Raw genomic sequence first — 20,381 nt, 5'->3', positions numbered from 1 at the left:
GTCAGCTGTTAGCAGCTACTAGAAAATGCCCACGCCCCTGACCACACAGTGCTCTACCGCTGAGCAAACGGGTCCTTCCTGCCTGGCTAGACCCCTGGGTTTGAACACAGCTCTCTCCCTGTGGATTGAGAGGTGCAGCCCCACAGTGCAGCTGAATCTTTTAGCTGGAGCTTTCCTTAGCTTCCTTGAATGTGTGCAGCGAACATGAGGACTCCGTCCGCTTCTCGCGTGGCGGTTGGGTGAGACTGGTGATGTACTGCTGGGTTAGGATGCAGCAGCTGGAGAAAAGCCTCCCCTGGAACAACCCATCACGTTCAGCACTTAGTTTAACTGAAGCACAATGGGGAAATTAAAGGAAAAATAGACCGGTCCAGTCCATAGCTGTCTGCGCTATGTTCTCAAGGCGTGGCAGAATTGCAAATGCTGTCACCCACCTAACACTGAGAAACGGGATCATAAATGGCACCAGCTGGAGACAAGCATTCTCTGCTCCAAAATGTGTAATCCTGAAATAGCAAATCTGAGCGCTTTCCACACCTGCCATCATGGTGGCTTCTGGTAACCTTCCACATAAAATCGATAACAAGAACTAAGTCCCTGGGGGTCTCCATGGGGGTGAGACTCTACTGCTGGGGAAGGCGGGGGTGGAGATTGGCTTTGCATGTGTGAGCTTTTATTAATTTGCTTTTTTTAGGTTGATTTGTTTCAGGGACCTTCGGTGTGTGTGGTTTTGTCTTCTGGGGGGCTGTGTGCACAAACGGGTTGTCTGTTGTGAGTGGGTGGAACTTCATTCTTCCAGGCAAAATATGGACCTATTGCTCTGCCCTTCACTTGAGCCATTTAAATCAAAGCAGTAACATTCGCCTGTGTTTTTATACAGCCCCTTTCATCAAGAAGGAACCCAGAAAGCTTCGTGTGTTGTGTATATAGGAAAATACTACATCTGGAATACTGCATGCAGATCTGGTCTCCCCATCTCCAAAAAGATATATCGGAGTTAGGAAAGTGCAGAAAAGGGCAACAAAAATCATTAGGGGTCTGGAAAAATTTCCACCTGAGGAGAGATTAATAAGACTGGGACTTTTCAGCTTGGAAAAGAGACGACTAGGGGGGATATGATGGAGGTCTGTAAAATCATGACTGGTGTGGAGAAAGCAAATAAGGAAGTGTTGTTTACTCCTTGTCAGAACATAAGAACTAGGGGTCACCAAATGAAATTGGTAGGCAGTAGGTTTACAACGAACAAAAGGAAGTGTTTCTTCACACAACGCACAGTCAACCCGTGGAACTCCTTGCCAGAGGATGTTGTGAAGGCCAAGACTATAATGGGGTTCAAAAAAGAACTAGATACGTTCATGGAAGATAGGTCCATCAATGGCTATTAGCCAGGATTACTGTTTGCCAGAGGCTGGGAATGCGTGACGGATGGATCACTTGATGATTGCCTGTTCTGTTCGTTCCCTCTGAAGCACCTGGCATTGGCCACTGTCGGAAGACAGGATACTGGGCTGAATGGACCATTGATCTGACCCGTATGGCTGTTCTTATGTTATGTTCTTAATCAATCACCTATCACTGAAATGCAGCTGTCTCTGGGGTGGGATTTGACAGGTGTTCCCCAGGCACACTGCATAACCGTTTTTAGATGGTAAAGTAATGAGTAACTGCTCTTACTGAAACTGCAGAGGCACTGGGGAAGTGGGCTGGCGCTACCCACGCTGGGAAATTGTCCAGGAACCAGATGGTCAGACCCTCCGATCAATTCACCTCCCAGCCAAAGCTGATATTCTTCATGTGGAGCTTTAACGGCGTGGGAGCAGTTTGTGCTCCCCTCCATGGTCTCCTGGGAAGGGGTGGGGGTCCCAAGGAATTCAGTGTCTGGAAGTTCCCGTCTTTGATTATTACAGAAATTTGAAAACATTCTAGGTGAATTCAGTGGCTGTGAAAGTGGGGGAGGGGGAGCAGTTTGCTCGCCTACTGTGGGTTTGTGGGATTTTTCCAAAGGTGTAAATATTATGGGATATGGATGGCATTATGGGATGGAGAAAGTTGCATGCTGGGAATTTGAGAGATCCCTGGGCAAATCACTTCTGCCCCCAAAGGCATTGTGCTGGATGGTGACTTGTGGCATGCTGGGATACCTTCCAGTGGTACACCGCGCTTCGCAGCGACACAAGCACTCCAGGGCAGTGCGCACAGCACTGACGCAAACAGTCACGTCTGCACGTGCATGAGTCCTGCGGGCTCCCTGCTTCCGTCAGAGATGGAATAGACCATGAGAGAGATCCAGACTTTGGGGGCCGTACACCGGCGAAACTGGCATTGACCGAAGTTTGCAGTGCAGACATGGCCCCTGCAGAGACGTGCTACTAACTACTCCTGAAGAAAGCCAAGCCTGTGCTCAAGCGTTTGCAGGACCAGGACCCTCCTCTGGGTTTGAACTGCATGGAACGTACTGTAGGCGCCGCTGCACTCCAGTGTGTTCTTCAATGAGCTGATCCAGATTTCAGTCCATGACTCCCGTTGACCTCGCAGCGTGTCCTGCTGCCCCAGTGATGGCTCGGCAGGTGGCCAGCAGGGATTTTGACAGTCCTCATCAATCTCTATTTTTCAAACCAGTTTAAAGGCGCACCTGCGAGTCGTGCACACGGCTTGTCTGTGTAACCAGGTTTCCGGCGCTGTTGCCCTCATCCTCCCCCCTCATCCCCTCTGCTTGTTACAGCCACAGCTGAATCTTGTCTTAGAGAGTAAGTTCTTGGGGCAGGGCCGAAGCTTTTGTACAGCACCCAGCACCACAGGGCCCGGATGTTGGCTGTAGCCTTGGATTGATAGTGCTACAAATAAGCAGTAGTTACACAGGCTGTCTGCTGTCCCTGGCCACTTTTCTAACAGCTGCTGACCAGCTGAACCAAGAGGAATGGGACCTTCCAACCTATCTTCTGACGCAGACCCATACAATTGACCAAGTGTAGCATGGAGTTTTCCCCTTCCTCTTTTGTCAGCCATAGCTGGATTTAAGACATGGAACTAGGTGGACCGTTGGTCCCTTCCCATATGACAAGGTCTGACGTTCACCTGCAAGGGGCAGAGCCACTGAAGAGCTGTGACCTACATCAATGTCTCTAAATGTGGGGCTGGCTCCTGGAAGGCAGCATAGTTCTCACTTGCCCTCTTCATTCTTGGACTAGGGGAAACCATTCACCATCCCTTGCCCTGCTGCCTCCTCTCCCCACCTCTTGTTCCACAGCTGGAATTACATCATTTGTGCTTCAGGGAGACCGTAGCGTAATGGGAACAGCCCTTGCTCCTTTTTCATCCAAGAATGGGAAAAATCCCGGTCATTCCACCTCTAACACCACAGCTCCAACGTCCGTCAGATCGTGCGTCCTCCACCAGCGCAGTGCCCTGGGCGGCCTGTCTTGCCAGACTTGCCCTGATGTCGTCAGGATGCTTCTGAAAGCTGTGACCATCCCAGGTTTGTTTAGTCTTTGGTCACATTAAACTCAGCGTAGCGCACACAGTCAGCATCAATAGATCTCGATTGAACAACATTCCAGCGCAGAGGGTTCCAGACCCGGAATCGGATGCTGTGCTTGCTGGCCACAAGAAATCTTTACAAAGAGCTTGGATTGCAACAGTCACTCTCCGCATGAGATTATCATTTATTCATCCTCTGAGGTGGCACCTTTGAGCAGGGGAGGGAATTTAACCTGTCCCCCCCCCATTCCCTCCTGGTTGTGGCTGGAATCGATCAGCTTTGTAGGGCTTGTTCCTTTTAAAGATGTTGAATAAACACCCAAACTCCTGTAAATCATCTAAGGCCAACAGAGAAGCTCAGCGTGGGGGAGGAAAAGGGTCATGAAATTTCCCTTCTTGATGTTGCTGGTGCCATTCTTTTATCTATCTTCAAAACATTTTGCCTTGTGTGGAGAAGTAGCCAGGCCCAGATTTCAGTGCAGCTCTGCTGTGAGTGTGTAAAATCTGTTCCACGTGAAGGATGAGTATTTGTGGGGACTTGGGCAGGGGTGAATAAAGGTGTGACTGGCCTGGAACATGGGGGGCGTTGTAAAAAAATGCAGTATCTGAAATGGAGCCCCCAGGGTCTGTGTGTGGTAGAAGGCTGGAGCCTCGCCAGATGGGAAAGGACCAAAGCGATGGGGGAAGACATTTAATTCCCAAGCCTGCGAATTACAGCTGGAGAGCTCGGGAAAGCAGCATGTCTTTTTTATTACGGCCTGGGAGGCGGGACTTGGAGAGAATGTGAAGGAATGCAAGCAAAGGGTGTCACCGTTCAGGGCAACTGCACCTGTATTTCCCCACGTGGGCAGCACGCCGCTCCTCCAGGCTCCTGGCACAGCTCCTCAGCCTGTTTAGAGCACCAGGACAAGGGAGCAGGGACATGCGGAGCGAGGGGGGGAGGGACATCAGCAAACTGGCAATGAGTTGCTGGCTTGTTGCCGACGTAGGCAAAAGGCCCATCTGTTGGGCCAGGGATCAGTTCAGATCAAGTCCTGTGCCCACAGCTGGGCACCCGGCAATGGTCCCAGGATTCAATGCAGAGCTATTCATTGAAAAGCAGGGGTCCCAGACAAATAGGAAGGACTATGCAACGCCTCTCCTTAGTTAGCCTCAATTTCCCAGCATAAACCCTCAGTAGCTATGCTGGCCCCACACAGCATCCTGATCGGTAAGCAAAGCAGGACAGCTCCCGCGTCTCGGTGACGACTGTCTCTTCCTTCTTCAGCTTCCCTCAGGTCCTTGGTCTATTTCTGAGTCCCTCGTAGTGGGGTCTTGGCTACCCCGAGGCCCTTTGGTCTCACGTCCCTCTTCTGACCAGCAGTCTCACCGGCCCTCTTGGATATGTGAGATCTAGAGGGAAAGCTAGATCCCATGCGATCGTCCCTGTACTTATAACCTCTTCTCAGAGAAGTCACGTCCTCAGAATGTGCTTTGCCAGCGAATTATCCGACGTCTCCAATTAAGTCATACTTTGGGAAGGGGCTGCAGGGATTGGCTGATCTGCACTTTCCATAAACTACTCCCCTCCAGGAACCTGATGTCAGGTCATTCTGTAGGGTCAATTGAGCCAGGTCAGCTCGCCCCAGCTTCACCAGTGCACGCCTCCACATGTACACGCCAGGCAAACTGGCCATTGGCTGCTGGTGAGAGCAGCACAGCTGCTTGCACAGTGGTGCACAAACATTCGTGACGCACGTTGATGCCAAGTGCAAATTTGGCTGTTCCGGTGATTTTCCACAGTCTAGTGCTACGAATCCTCTAGCACTCAGCTCACCAGACTTGTCTGGTGTGGTTCAGCACCGTCCCAGCACCAGCAGTCCAGCCCTTGCTCCCCACGGATCCCATTTTAAAGGGAGCCCAAGATCAGACGCTTCCTTGACGCAACCGCAGTAAATTGTCCGTGTGGTTCAAGTAGCACCTTCCAGCATCTGTGCGCTCGGCTGACGTTTGGTCATCTTAGCAGAGCTCAACCCAGCCCAGAGAGGGAAGGAGGATGAGCCTTGTGGATCCAGTGAGGTTCAAAGACAGGTCCGGGGGGTGCTGCAGTCACATTTGGACTGGAAACGCGGAAGCTGTTAAATGTGCTGAGCGCGTGTTTGTTTTTATTTAACTTCTAGTTATTTAATTCTGTGCTTTTGTCTCTGGCGCTTCTGGGAATTAACTCCAGTGGCATCTGCAGCCTGCCTCAGCAATTCTGAAGTTGCTGCACAAAGACGCATGCTGTGATTTTGTTAGCTTCTTTTCCATATTAATTAGAACAGGCTCTTGTAAAATTATCTGGTGCTTTATCACGGAGAGGCAGTCTAATCTTCGTTGCTGAAGTGACTGGAGTCTTTTCGTTAGAAAGAGAAATGTCACCAGCCATCTAAATTCCTAGGAAAAGCCCTGTAGGGCTAACTGGTGTGTGAGTTGGTGTGAAAAGGGGATGGTTTGTACCAAATCTGGGCTACATTAGACGAGTCATTGTGGACACAGGAGTGTAAAAAACTCCAACTGCTTTTTGCCAATTGGAAAATCCCTATCTGTATTTTGTCTCTTAGCCGGACATCACGTCAGGTTTGCCTGTTGCATTTTGGTCACTGCCTGGCCGCTTTGGCTGTGTTTTGAAGTTACTTGTTTCCGAAATATGAATGCTGGATTCCCCTCTGTGAGCACCCGCCCGCCTTGTCAGGGGTGCAGAATGCGCTTCTTTCCTGGGGGAGCCTGTCAGGTAGTTAGTGCCTGAGGGGCCCAAGCAGCTCATGCTCTCCCCGATAGGCAGGAGCACAAAGGGACAGAAGGGAATTCCTTGTGCCCCCCGCTTGTGTCCATGGACAGGGCTGGGCACATTCAAGCCTTAATAAAACCCTGGAAACAGCAAAATGGGGGAAAGTAACTGCTCAGGTTCTCCACCCCCGTCCCATGCCATGCGGGTGCAGTCACACCATCGCTAACTCACTCCTCCCGGTCAGTAGGCATGGTGCCCGGTGGTGTGGGCCTAGTGTGCACGATCTAGAGGGCATCCCCATGGCAGTGAAGCTGGGGGTGGGGACCTCTGTATTTCAAACTGGGGAGCTTTTGCTTTGTGCGTGTTGCAGGTTCCCTGTTCAGTGAGTTGTTTTCCAGCTGCCCTGGAGTTTGTGTCTGTTAGGCCTGGCTGGCAGACTCCATTCCTGGTGCTCTGCTGTGCTGATTAGAAAGGCAGCCTTGAAATACCTGCTTTTCCTCCTCTTGCTTCTGTTTGCCAGGCATTCTTCCTTTCCCTCCACACCTGCATGTTTCCTTGCTGTGTGGCCTCATAAATCGTGAAAGCAGCAGCTCTGTGACCTCAGGTCCCAGTGTGGGGAGGACATGGCAGCGCGAGGAAGGAGGGATTATTCCCTGATTTAGTGCTTGGATGGATGTTTGCAAATGGTGAAGGATCCTCTGGGGATGATAGTCACTGCTTAGCAAAACGCTCAGAGTCCACTGGACAGAACTGCCCTGGATTCCTCTGTTACAAGTACGTTTTCAGAGCAGTTCTGCTGGTTTCCCTGTGCGAGGTGAGCACTTTCCCTTGGATAGAGAGCGGAGGGGATGCAAGTGCCTATGGCCCCATTGCATTCCTAGCTCTCGCTACCCTGGTGAGAGGGGGGCAGAGTGGACAGTCAGGGCACGTTGGGAAACTAACATAAGGCAAAATATGGATTGTTCTGTGTGAAGAACAAAACAGTTTCTATAGAAGAAGCCAGTTACTTCCCTCCTTCGAATGGCGTCAGCCTAGATACACCGACTTCAGCCACTTCACCCAGCAGCCGGGCAGCTCACAACGGAGGAGGCAGCTCTCAGCAAAGAGCCGGATGATGAGGAAGCCAACAGGTGTTCAAGATAACCTTGCATCACTGTGCATAGGGGTGGGACATGGGAGGAATTCTAGGGTGAGCCAGTTCCCACCCATGCTCCTAGTTGTGAAATGTGCTCCCCAGCCGTGTTACACAGCTGCTGGTGCCTGTAGCAGTGAGGTCTGTTGGGTACCAGCTGCCTGTGAATCGAGGCGCTAGCAGCTTTCCCCAGCAGGAAAGTTTTTGTTAGCCAGAATCAGGCAGAATTCTGCAGAGAGCAATTGCCATTCAGAGCAGCAGCTGAAGGTTAGAATTTGGGATGCTACCAGCGTAAAGAGAGCCAACCTCTCATTAGCATTGTGTGCGCACCCCGGGGTACACGCCGGGCTGAAATGCCAGTGCTCCCCTGGGATCTTCATAAAGCAGCAGCTGAGAGAGGTAGGCCGAGGGCTGGCTCTGACAGTAAGTTATCCTCTCCATTCCGTTGGCCCAGCTCCAGGGGCCTTGTGCGGGCGTGACCAAGAGGAGAGGGCAGCCCCGAGAGTTAATGAGACTCACAAGTGGGAGGCATTCAGCAGCGATAGTTTTCCTTGTAGAGGACTGCATCTGCATTGCTCCTGCCTCCGGCACACCGAGCCTTTCACCCCTCAGAGGCGAGAGCCTGGATTTGTCCCGTCTTCCTCTGCTTTATCCTGGAGAAAGAGCCAGGAAGGCTAAAAAAGCTGAACGTTCGGTCTGGGTTTTTACCTCGGCAAACTGACCATTATCAAGTCTTGTCTGTTCTGCCCCATGCTGAGGGACTGTCTCCTTTGAGGACCAAAGATCTAGAATGGGACCTTTCTCAGCCCTGACTTGACACTGGAGATGTCTTTATCGACTGTGTAATTCAACAGCTGTTAAACAGAACAAAGTCCCGCTAAAACTTCCTTCCCCTCTCCATTGCTCAGTTTCACTTTCTGGGTGTTTGCAATGGTCTCACCCTACCGCTTCGCCAGCCTTCCAGGAAGACCAGGGCAGACGGCCTAAGTGGCTAATGTACAGAACCAGAGAGAGAGAATGTAAAGAAAAAGAGGCATCGAGACGCTTCCAAGCCTCCCAGAGCCTGCCGAAAGAGGCGGAAAAGGATCCCCCTCGAGTGTTTCCCTTTGGCTGGGCACACTTAAGGTGACGAGGGTGGCTCTGCCGTGCTTTCCTTGAGCACAGTCTGTGCAGACAGGACGCACCAGTGAAGAACATAGGGGCGCAACCTTCTGCTATGCAGGGTGTGACGAACTGGGGCTGTATCTCTACACCCTGCGGATTGCGATGGATCGTGTGAAGTTGTGTTATGCAAATTTGCTGTGTCATGAGAGCCTGTATGTCTGGACCCTCCAGCTGATGAGTCCTGTAGCAGGCATACACCAGAAAGAGAGACCAGAAGGTGCTTGGGACCTAAGGACCCTATTCAGGTGCGAACATCTGGGACCCTCGATGAGCCGCATCCTTAGAAAACCGTTTAGCCGGTTCCTCTGGAGGGTGAGGGACGATAGGAGCAGTGGAGACTTTCCAGGCATAGAACAAAAGCAGCCAAGTGACCAGTGGGATTTAAATAAAGAAACGCAGGAACAGGGGCCAGACAGGAGGGGGGAAGCGTGGGGTAGGAGAGGCTCCAGTAGGGAATGCATACCCTCATGGGGTGGTGGGGTCTGCCCACTTGCTGAGCCCACATGGCTCCAGGGACTCTGGACAACCCAAGGGACTTGGACCCCAGCCCAGAGAACTGCCTGGAATGGTGAAGGAAAGGAGGCAGGGACGTGCGCTGGGTGTTTGTTGTTTTCCGTGATCTGTGCTCTTCTATGCTTTACGCCATGGAGTGTGAAGGAGCAGAAAGGTGTTGGACTGTGCAAAGTGTGCACGGGTTGCCTGCTTCACCGCTCTGCCTGCCCTGAGAGCGCTCTCTGGGGGAGGGCTGTGTTCGAGCAAGTGGGATGTCTCAGGGGTCAGCGCTGGTCCTGGAGGCCTACGGCAGCTGGGCTGAGGGGCCCCACTTCCAAGAAGGGGGAACAGATGGAGAGTCCGTGCCCAGGAAGCTGCTGAGACTCCAGAAGCTGAACATGCCCTTGGGGATCTGGAGCGAAGCGGGTTGGATTCTGCTCTCAGCAGTCCTGACGGGCGCGTGCTAGGATCTGTGACGCAGGGGAGGTGCGTTTTAACGGCACCTAAAGAAGCTGTGTAGAAAGGTTTCCCTCTTGCCTTTCAGATCTTCCTCTTTGATACCTTTAATACCTGTCCTTCCTTTCAACCCTTCCCCGTGCGCTTTCTATCAGCCGCCTCTTAGAGCGGCTGAAAGCAGCTCAGGGCTGGCAAGCAATAATCTTGCTAACAATTCCCTTGCATTGTGAGTTCTGAAGTGAAGCAACCTGTAAATGGGTTTCTCTCTGCGACAGCTCACGGAATGTTTTCTTGCCTCAGCAGCGAGAGAGGGAAATGAGCAGGAGATGGAGAAGTTTATTTTCCATTGTGCCCCTCTTTGGAAGTTTGAGCTGATAATTAAAAGGAGATAGGAGGGGAAAGCCGGAAACCTGACGCTCACTGCAGTGCGACGGTGTGATCATGCCTGGGTCATACAGTAGGGACCATGGGCGTTATCTGCCAGGTCTCAACATCCTTTCCCATGCTCCCATTTGAGCATCAAGCTAAGTCCTTTGCCTGTTTTTCACATGGCATGTAAGAGGATTGCCCGAGTCGTGTCTGGACAGTGCTTATCTGCCCAGCTGCGGAGGCTAGGGTTACTACCTGACTGCTCAAGGAGGCCACTGGGTTGAATGTGATGAAGGGAACTCAGCTCAAAGCTAGCCGGGGAGATGCCTGCTTCCCCATCCATGGGTGTGCAAAATGCATGTGCCTGGCCCCTCTGCGTGTGCACGCACAGGCATGTGCTCACCCCCAGCCGGGACACACAGCAGAATCAAAGAGGAGCTCAGGGAAACTACTTCAAAGACAGAAAGTGGAAAGGCAGCACACGTGTGAAATGCCCAGCCCCTGAGCATGCATCTGCGCTGAGCTGCTCGACTGTCAGATGGAGTTTGTGTCCGTCCGCTATCAGTCTCCAGCGGTTTGAGCTCCTGGGATTGGCCGACGGATGGCTCTCTGCTCCGTGGAAGCTGCTGCAGTACCAGGCTCGTTTACTGCTTGGAGAAAGGTGTGTCATGCGGTTACTTTGCGTCCCCGGGGCCGAGGTGCATCCCAAAGTAAATGATTCTCTTCCTAGGCCTGCTCCGTTCACCGGGGCTCTTGGCTCTGAAATGGCTCCGCACGTGAGCATGAAAGGATCCGGCTGCGTTTGTCGATGGTGCTTGTTACTGGGCGATTCTCGCCCCAGCCAGCAAACCTGATGCCCAGAGGTAGGCGACGAGGCCATTTGAAGTGGGAGCTGCCTGGCCTGGTGGTGGCTGGACGCTGACACACTGTTCTCACGTGACCAACGTTTATCCAGCCCCTTTCCGCCAGGCGGGGGGGGTGATAACGGGTGGTGGGTGCCCTGCATCTGCAAGTCAGTCCGTGGCACCAGGGAGCTGCAGCCTGGCCAGCTTGCCCACAGTCTTCACGCTGGCAGTGCTGTCGCTGAAGGTCTGTGGCTCTTCGAAGGAGCGAGGGTTTTGGTTTGGCCCAATGATGTTAGGCCTCATCTCCCTGGCCACTGGATTTGTAGGTTTGATCCCTTCTCCCAACCTCTCCTGTGTCTTCTCTTGCTAGGCTGGCAGCTCTTTAGGGCAGGATCTCTCTCTACCTGTCTGTCTGCACAGCTCCCAGCAGGTTGTAGCACAAATCGTGTAAATAGCGAAGCTCTGACCCGGCTCTGCAGGGAGATCAGACAAGCAGCAGCCGGCGAAGGGCTCCCCCGTTTCTCAGGGAGAATTGGTTTTGTGCATCCATTTTGCCCAGTAGCACAAAGGCTGCGTCTCCTGCTAGGCGAGCGTCTGTGCAGTGGGAGGATCGCTACTTAACTACCTCACAAGGACTCTGCGGGATCAGTTAATGCCCGTGCAGCCCTTTGCAGAGAGAAAGCACTGGAGAAGTAAGTGGTGGTTTTCCTCGCCTGGACAAATGAATCGTGCAGAAGTCGAGAGGGGGGTGTAATAAGCCTGTGCGAGTTTTACGTTGTGTATCAGGCAGAGAGAAGGGAGAGTTGAAATGTAAACTGGTGTAAGCTTCTTGGGGGTGCAGGTAGCGTCGTCTTGTTCTGTGTTTGTACAGCACCTAGCGCGCTGGGGTCCTGGGGCTCCTAGGTGTTATGGTGATACAAATAGTAACTACTACTAATGGGGTGGCCAAGCGGCAGTAAAGGCGGTGTGATAAAATGTAGCTCTCGCGTGTAAAGGTCAGCATGTTATCCCCCACAACTCCTGTCCCAGCACCACCCGCACAGTGGTCTCGCTCTTATCCAGCGCCTACCAGACGTGTGTCTCCACCACAAGAGAATCACACACCGCGACCTAGCGGAAGCCTGACTAGCAGCACGTGCTGGAGTTGAAGGCAGATTGAGACTGGTGCTGGGAGGGTCCTTGGGACGAGCTGAGAGTCAGGACCGAGGTGCATTGGCAGAGCTGGGTGTGCGGGAGCCTTGAACCGGAATAGCAGGAGCTGGGGGTCAAAGCAGCGAGAGGCAAGTTTGCACAGTGCCTCTAGTTTTGTCTGGTTTATCCAAGGGGACCAGCCCCTGACATTCACGAGCTCGTGGTCATCGTGAGCAGTAGCTCCGACAGCTGGCCTGCCTGCTGCTGCGTGCAGGTTTGTACACTGACCCGCTAAAAGGAATTTCACTGGCTTGTGTTTTTTCCCAAGGGGTGAAATCCCGACTCTTAGGTCTGCTTCTTAACCTTGGGTCAGGCATTTCCGTGTCTGTCCCCTTGCTGTCTGCGCATGTGCTGGTGCTTGGCCATTGACACCGGGAAGTGCGTGTGTTGCTAACGGCACAGCCAGAGCTGCAGTTTTCTGCCAGCCTCTTCCACTCCGGCCTGGCGCCCCGAGCGCTGACCCCTCCTCTGTGTTCTGTTGCCATCTGCAGGTTTTGGAAGTTGTCCGCTCGAACTACGACACGCTGACCCTGAAGCTGCAGGACGGGCTGGACCAGTACGAACGCTACTCGGAGCAGCACAAGGAGGCTGCCTTCTTCAAAGAACTGGTGAGCTGCCTTCATGCTCCAACGGCAGAGTGCGTAGCCGCGTCCAGCGCCCGCTCCCACAGCCTCGTGCCTGGCTCAGCGCACGCCCACAGCGGCGCCAGAGCATTCCTGGTCCCCGGGTGCAGATTGGAGGAGAGTTTGGTTTAGGCCCGTCTTTCCTGGGAGATGGGGCAGCGGTGGGCTATAAACAGAGCGATTGCAGGTCCCCACTGATGCAAAACCCCTTGAACGCCCAGTGCTGCGGATGGTTTGGGCAGAGCCCCTTCCTGCCGCAGGCCAGTCGATCTGTCTCTCGCTCTCACCTCGGAGAGCTAGTGCAGTGTGTAATGGTGAATTTGCACGAAACCCATGGTAGGTTTCCCTGTAGCAGACCAAGCAATTTGTACGTTTCCTGCTGTCATTTTCAGAAGCATGAGAATGAGTGGGATGCACAACCCTGGCCAGACACCTTCGTTTTCATCTGCCCTTCATCCTCCCTTGCAAAGCAGGGACTTAAACCCAAAAGGAAAGGAGAGAAATGGGGGGACATTTACAGTAACAAAAGCAGGACCCAGACAGGATTGGGTTGGTTGGCCAGGGTCGCCGGCCAGCCAGCTATTTGGGCCAGCTCTGCAGTGGCTGGCTCTGTAGTGTTCAACTAACCTAACTGGATCGCCTGTGAGCCTGCCAGTTATCTCCCTGCGCCATGCTGGATTGGGTTGATTATCCCTGGCAGGTGTCTGTTATCCTGTTTGACTCCAGAGATGGGGAGTCCTCAAACTCCCATCGGGAGCTCGCTTCACCGCTGAGCTGGTTGAGAGCTAATTTCTCCTGCTAGTTCTGTCCTTGCTGACTAATGAGAAATGCTTCCTGCCCACTGGCCTGTCTGAACTGAGAACAGCTCTGCCTCTCTCCGTGGATCTCTCTCGCGTCCCTCAGGGACTTGTTTACTAACCTTTTCTCATTTTTGCTGCTCTCCTCTGAACTCCTGCCTCTCCCTGTCTGTGTGATGGATGGCCTAAACTTGAACATAGTGCAAAGAAATCAGTGTAATGGCCTCCTGTGTGATACATGCAGCCCTCATTAGTACAACCAGGTGCTGGGACATCATCACAGTAGCAACTCCTGCTGCTACCGAACGGCTCCTCCCCATTCTCCGCGTTCCTAGGATTGATTACTTCCAGCTTGGACCATTTACACTTGCCCTCATTGAACCTCAGACTGGTTTTGCAATTGGTTAAGATCGTTTTCTCTTCAATAACCTGCCCTCCAAAATATTTGCAGCCCCTCCCAGTTTCATCTCATCTAAGAATCTGATTAGCATACTCCAGTCCCTCCTTCAGCTCCATCATGAAAATTACCAGAGCAGGTACCTATGGGAGTGTCCTTCTGCCAGCCATGAAAGCATTAATCATTCCTGTCTAAATGCAGCGATTTACCCAGTTGTGTATCTGTTTAATCCACATTTCTCTAGTTTCCCTGAGAATATCACGTGGGAAGGACCGTATTAAATGTTCCTGACTTAACTGCTATAGAAAATCTGCTGTATTTCCACTAAGCTTGTTCTCCCAACACAGAAAGAAACCGAGGTGATTAGATATGATTTGTCTTTGACAAACCCACTTAGCCTTCTATTCATCACCACCACATTATTTTTCCTCTCCTACGTAGCAATTGATTGCTTTACTAATTGTTATAACAGTGTACCATGAGCTGAGGTTAAATGAACTCGTTTGCATGGCCCCGGCTCTCCCATCCTCCTTCGTAAAAACAGGTGCTTTGTCTGCTCTTTTCCAAGCCCGGATCTTCACTGGGCCCTTCGCAGCTGCACCTGTGCCGGAAGATGTCTGGCCCGTAACTCCACTGGCGGTGGCAATGGTGGAAGTTGGCAGGATAGCTGAGACTTTGGGGGTTTTACCCCCATGTCAACATGACACAGTGGCAGAAAGAGCCAAGTCCTGCCCATGCTGCAGCCTCCGCCGTTGCTATCTCTGGTGGAGCTGCTCCGCTGGTCCCAGTGGAGACAGCACCATGAACTCCCAGTGTAATTTCAGATGGTTCCCATAGCCGTATGGGCGGTACCAGACCCGCCTGAGCGAAGTCTGTTTGTTCGTGAAGCTAGGGACCTGGCTTTGATCCCAAAGCAACACAGTAGGGGAACAGAGCAACTACTGGTGTCACAGAATGAAAGCAGGGAAGCTGGTGGTGACCTGTCTCTTACCCTGTGCCCCTGCGATAAGCATCCTGCATCAGGAACCTTTTCCAGTGGAGAATGATGGCCAGCAGCCATTTTATTCTTCAGCCTTCTCTTCATCTCTCCTTTGCTCCCTCCCTGGGAAGTGGCGAGCATGTTCTCTTGGCGCCTCTGTGCAGCTTAAAAAGATTTGTTCTTGCTCCTTCCCCGTGCTTGGCTAATGCACAGCCGTGCTTCTCTGCCTTGGCCTCTCCGCTCTCCTCTTTCGTGACTCTCAGGGAAAAGCTCCTGGCTTCTACCACTTCCTCTTCAAAGGAGCCCTCACGGCCCCGCGCCCTGGTTTTGTTTGGGGCCTCAGGGGATGTAGACTGAGCCTCTCGCACCTTAACTGAAGCGGAGGGTGTGTTGAGACTTCAGCAAAAGGTTCCTTTCTCAAAAACCCTAATTAGTTGTCGACTGTTAAATAGCTGTTGACAAAACCCAGTGTTTTAGACAGTCTGTCTCAGGGCTTGTCGCCAGAGGAAAATTGCATGAATAATTAAACCAGTGTAAGCTCCTGCGCGCAAACGCCTATTCTGGGTTAAAAGCTGCATGTTTTGATGTAGCCTGTCGACTGGGGACAGGTTTTAATTTAACCAGAAAAAGCAGCTCTTAACTCGACATAGGAGCGTCCACACGGGGTGGACCCGGTTTTACCGTATTGGTTTGAAAGCCGATTCAGTGCAACTTTCCCATGCAGATAAGGCCTGAAAACCCCTTCTCCTTGTCCTTGGTGTGCACCCTCGGGGCTCCAAGGTCTGTTTTAAAGGATTTCTTTCCCAGGAAAAGCTCAGGTCCTGTTCAACTGCAGACGCTGCGGGGCCGGGAGAGCTAGTGCAAGGATGTGAGAGCTCGCAGAATTCTGCTGCTGCAGAGGGAATGAGAGACAGGGACGTGCCCCCTCCCACCAGCTGCTGCTAACCCCTGGGCCCCCGCAGGCGTTCCCGAGTGAAGGACTCTGAGTTGGGGTGGCAGATTCAGGCCCACTCTGACGGTGCCATTCACACTCCCCAGGGGAGCTGGCTCCACGTGTTCCTGGCTAGACAAGTGCGCTCCTTGTTCGGGGCCTGATCCTCGAGGGGGCAGCAGGATCGGGCCCTGTGGTTCCAGCTGCTGATCCATCATTCCTGGGTCACTGGATGCAGAGCTAGTGTCACGTCATGGGAAACCCGGTGCCCGTTCTAATCCGTGCTCGGTGGAGCACGCTTTCCCTGCCCACTCCGTGCTGCACAAGTAGAGTGCGTGCTCGACACTTCAGCCACTGGTATTGGCCTTCTTAAAGTCCTCGATCCCAAAGCAGCACAGGTGAATAGAGCAGCTACTGGTGTAGAAGAATCCAAGCAGGGAAACTGGATGGTCAGCGCCCCACGGGGCAGAGTTAGGGGGCCCCAGCTGTGCCCCGTCACTCTCGGGCCGGATTGGGTTTATTGTAAGCACCACCTAAACTCTGAGTTTTCTGGGCTTCTGAAATGTGTCTATTGTTGAACTCGTACGTGTTGGAAAGGAACATACGCTGAGCGCTGGCCTGGGTCTGCACCGGCAGGGGCTGGGTCACTCCTTTCCCAGCCCTTCATGTTGGGTTTGTTTTCCACACTCCCTGAGACGTAGTTTGCCCTTTGGAAGTGTCCAGCTTTCCCGAACTCTTTCCCCTCTTCCATTGGCACTGGCAGACTGGAAGGCACGGCAACGTCAATGCACGTCCCGAATATGCAGCACCTACCTCCTGATTGCATTTTACTCCAGTCCATCCATGCTTTTCATAGCACAAAGTGCTAACCGGCTCAGCGGCAACCTTATTATCCCCAGCCCAGAGCATCTCTGGGAACCATAATCCTGTTGTTTGCAGGAGCTTGCGTCAATGTTGCTTTTGGTCGCCATGATCCATGGTCACTGAGACAGATGTTTGGTTTGCATGGAGTCAGGTACGGCCGAGCCTGGACTCGTTTGGAGGCCCGTGTTTTCAGCGTGTGTGTGGCAGGGGCTGGGTGTGCACGGAGGGGGAAGGGAGATTATTTCCGACAGCAGGAAGATCTGGCTTGTGTTTTCAGACTGCCGATGGCAGGTGTCGTCTGTGTGAGGATGCAGGAAGGAGGTTGTCTGGGGGCTTGTCTACATTTAAAATGCTGCAGCGGTCCTCGGACGTTACTGCGACGGGAGGGTTCTCCCATCACTGTACTAAATCCACCTCCCTGAGCGACGGTAGCTGGCCGGAAGGAATCTTCTGTTGACCTAGCGCCGTCTACACAGGGACCGAGGTCGTTTTAACTGCGCCGCTCAGGGGTGTGGGTTTTTTCATGCCCTGACCAACATAATTAAACCGGCCTAATTGTCTAGTGTAGACCAGGCCTTGACATAGCTGATGGGAGGGAGGGAGGATGCTTCTTCAGCTCTGCCCCAAACCTGAGGCACGCTGTCTCCTGTAATTCTCTCCTCCCCGCTGGGGTCTGACTGCGGACGCTCGCCCTGTTCGTGTGAAGAGCTGATCCGCTTGTGTTCCTTGCTCGGGTCAGTTGTTCCTATCTGTCAGACTCTGCTGCAGCCACTTCCACCGTTTAGCTGTACCTGCTGTGCAAACTGGAGCCCGGGGGGGTGGCAGCAGCTGTCCCGGTCACCGAGAGGCCAGGGGCATTTGGATGAAACGTCCCTTTTCTCTCCGCCAGGTTCGGTCCATCAGCATCAACGTGCGGAGGAACCTCACCTTCAGCACGCTGAGCCAGGAGGTGCTGCTGAAAGAGTTCTCCACCATCTCCTGAGACAGAGCCGCTCGGCTGCTGCGCGGGGCTGCCGGGAGAACGGCCCGGCTTGGTGCAGACGCTGCAGAGCTGTGGCCGACCGCCCCTCAGCCGCGGACTGGACTGGACTGGACTGCGCTGCGCTTCCTGGGGGCACCTTGCTGCTGAGCCTTTGATTCCCAATTGGTGCATTCCTACAGGACTCTGTGATCCAGGAGAGAGACAGACCCCCACACACACGCTCACGGACACGGGGCAGGTTTAACTGACGCAGCATGTTAGCCGTGACACTGATGCACTGGGAGAGCAATAGCATGCTGGTGACAGGGTAGCCGCTGGATGCCGGGGGGGTAGGCAGCTGGTGGGCTGCGGTTCCTGGGAAGGACAGCTGAGAGCGTCCCTCGCTTGGTGCACTAGGGAGGCACGTTAGCAGTGCACAGAACTGAGCTGGGTTTTCTCCCTCCCCTGAGCAGGGGCAGTCCAGAGGTGCCCAGGAGCAGCTGGGGAGAGATCACTCACCTTTCTCCGCAGGGAAAATAGATCCCCCCCCCCCCTTTTTCCCGAGGCTGGCCAAGCCGCCTGCCCAGATCCTCCCACGCTGCAGGGACCGAGCAAGGGAGGCGGCACTGAGCAGCTGTCAGGTGCTGGGAGTTGCTTGGGTGTTTAGGAGGGACCCCCAGGGCCCAGCTCAGAAATGGGGCTCCCTCTCCCAGCTCCCTGCCCAGCTGCCTTTGCTGTTCTGAGGCTTCATCACAGCCAGGCTCTGAAATCAACAGTGCAGGGGGAGGTGTCCCACCAGGGCAGCTCTGGGCTGATCCGCTGCTTCCTCCAGCCTGCCCGTGATGTGAGGCACCAAAGCGGAGCGTCCCACGCCTGCTGCAGGAGGCTGGTCCCGCCATTGCTGACGTCTGCCCCTGCGCTCGGGAATTACACAGCTGGAAAACAGCCCTTGCCTGACACTGCTCCTGCCGCCAGCCCAGGGCGTTAGTTTGTCTGGTCGTTTTCACTCTGCTCTGGTCTCAGCACTGTGCACGGAAAATCAGGAGCTGTTCCCAGGGCTTCTGGGGAGAGGGAAAAGGACCATCTCCCTTTCTCTCCCTCTTCATTGCCCCTCAAAGGCTGGGCGGTGCGACCCCTCCCCGTCCCCAGAGAGCTGCTGAGCCTGCGCTCACATTCGGAGCGGCTCCCCAGTGGCTGTGTGCCGCCCCCCCCCGCCAGCTCTGGAGCTCGGACTCCTACCTGGGTGGCTGTAGCAGCTAGAAGCTCCTGCGGCACCAGGGTAATGCGAAGTGGGAGGGGTTATTTCGTAGGATGGTCTCAGCTCCAGCCTTTGCAAAGCAGTGGCTCTGTCAGCCTGCTGGGAACTGGCTAGAGAGCTCTGCTGGGGGGGTTGGGGCAGCGTTAAATGCAGAGAGCTCTCCTGGGGGGGTTGGGGCAGCGTTAAATGCAGAGCGCTCTCCTGGGGGGGTTGGGGCAGCGTTAAATGCAGAGCGCTCTCCTGGGGGGGTTGGGGCAGCGTTAAATGCAGAGCGCTCTCCTGGGGGGGTTGGGGCAGCGTTAAATGCAGAGCGCTCTCCTGGGGGGGTTGGGGCAGCGTTAAATGCAGAGCGCTCTCCTGGGGGGGTTGGGGCAGCGTTAAATGCAGAGCGCTCTCCTGGGGGGGTTGGGGCAGCGTTAAATGCAGAGCGCTCTCCTGGGGGGTTGGGGCAGCGTTAAATGCAGAGCGCTCTCCTGGGGGGGTTGGGGCAGCGTTAAATGCAGAGCGCTCTCCTGGGGGGGTTGGGGCAGCGTTAAATGCAGAGCGCTCTCCTGGGGGGGTTGGGGCAGCGTTAAATGCAGAGCGCTCTCCTGGGGGGGTTGGGGCAGCGTTAAATGCAGAGCGCTCTCCTGGGGGGGTTGGGGCAGCGTTAAATGCAGGCCGGCTGGTTTAGGGGCTCGAGCACGCAGCCGTTTCCGAACCCGCGGCTGCTCATTAAGGACTGAGCCAGACTGCCCTCAATAAACCGTGCCGTGGGAATGGGCGTCCGTCATGCGTGCGCCATCAGCGTTTCAGGCTCTCTCCGCTCGGCAGGATCTGGGTTTGTGTGCGTGAGAGAAGCCAGCGCCGGCATTTGCAGCCCGAATCGGATAAAAAGCGCCTACCTCGGTGTCTCATGCTAGGTCAGAGGAGTTTGTGTTGAGGCCATGACAGGCCTGTGCTCACACTCAGCCGCTCCTGCAGGGGATTACCACCACACTAGTTAATGAGCCATCTCCACCCCCACGAGCAAGGAAACTGTCACTGCTAAACTGCACCCGTAACCCCTGCCAGGCGCCCAGGGCCTGCACAACACATGGCCGGGGGGATGAGCTGCTGTTGGGCGGCAGAAGACCGTTCGCCTTGACTGAATTCCCTGGCTTTTCTCAGCTGAAGCCAGGCGTTTTGTTTGCGCGTGGCTGAGCGTCCGTGTCCGCGGGCTGGCTGAGTACAGAGCGGCAGCGGGCGAGCAGCGTTCAGGGGAAGCCAGGCTAGCGCGGCGCCATCTGAGTTCTTCAGCAATACATACGCTGAAGGAGCCGGAAGGCAGCAGCAGCAGGCACTGCCCCTGTTCCAAGTGCCGGGAGAACGCTTGCCTGGTCCTGTCCTGTCTTCTCGGGCTGCCGTTTGCTGAAGGCGGCGTGAGCAGCACCCCCCTGCCAGAGGGGGCTGGGTAGGACGGAGGCACTTGGGGCCCCCTGGCTGATTCAGTTCAGCCTGCGCCTAGAAAGGTGGGGGCAGGAGAAGCCAGGCTGCCTCCGCTCCAGAGAGCAAGCAGACTGACCGAGATCCCCTCTCCTGCAGCACCACCTTCCCCGGGCGGCCTGACAGTAGCAGGCCCCATGGGGGAGTCAGGCCCAAGCTCAGCTGCTTCTCTGAGGATGTGCTGAGCGAACCTGGGGGTGGCAAGTGTCGTGTGCAGCGTCGCTGACCCCAG

The 20,381-nt window shown here is 54.3% G+C and overlaps 1 protein-coding gene across 4 annotated transcripts in view; it reads left to right on the top strand.

The window, feature by feature from the left end:
• ARMH3 (armadillo like helical domain containing 3) overlaps positions 1 to 18,754 on the top strand; it is a 156,781-nt gene extending 138,027 nt beyond the window's left edge. For all 4 annotated transcript variants that reach the window (XM_067537258.1, XM_067537256.1, XM_067537257.1 and 1 more), the window contains 2 exons: positions 12,367 to 12,483; positions 17,356 to 18,754. In XM_067537258.1, coding sequence (XP_067393359.1) covers positions 12,367 to 12,483; positions 17,356 to 17,448 — 210 coding nt within the window. In that variant the 3' untranslated portion in view covers positions 17,449 to 18,754. The remainder of the gene's footprint in view (positions 1 to 12,366; positions 12,484 to 17,355) is intronic.
• Positions 18,755 to 20,381: the final 1,627 nt, after the last annotated feature.

This window comes from Emydura macquarii, unplaced genomic scaffold (assembly GCF_026122565.2).
Source record: "Emydura macquarii macquarii isolate MOO-44397 ecotype Brisbane River unplaced genomic scaffold, CSIRO-AGI_Emac_v2 contig_3692, whole genome shotgun sequence".
Classification (NCBI taxonomy): domain Eukaryota; kingdom Metazoa; phylum Chordata; order Testudines; family Chelidae; genus Emydura; species Emydura macquarii.
This window is presented reverse-complemented; position numbering and strand designations above follow the sequence as displayed.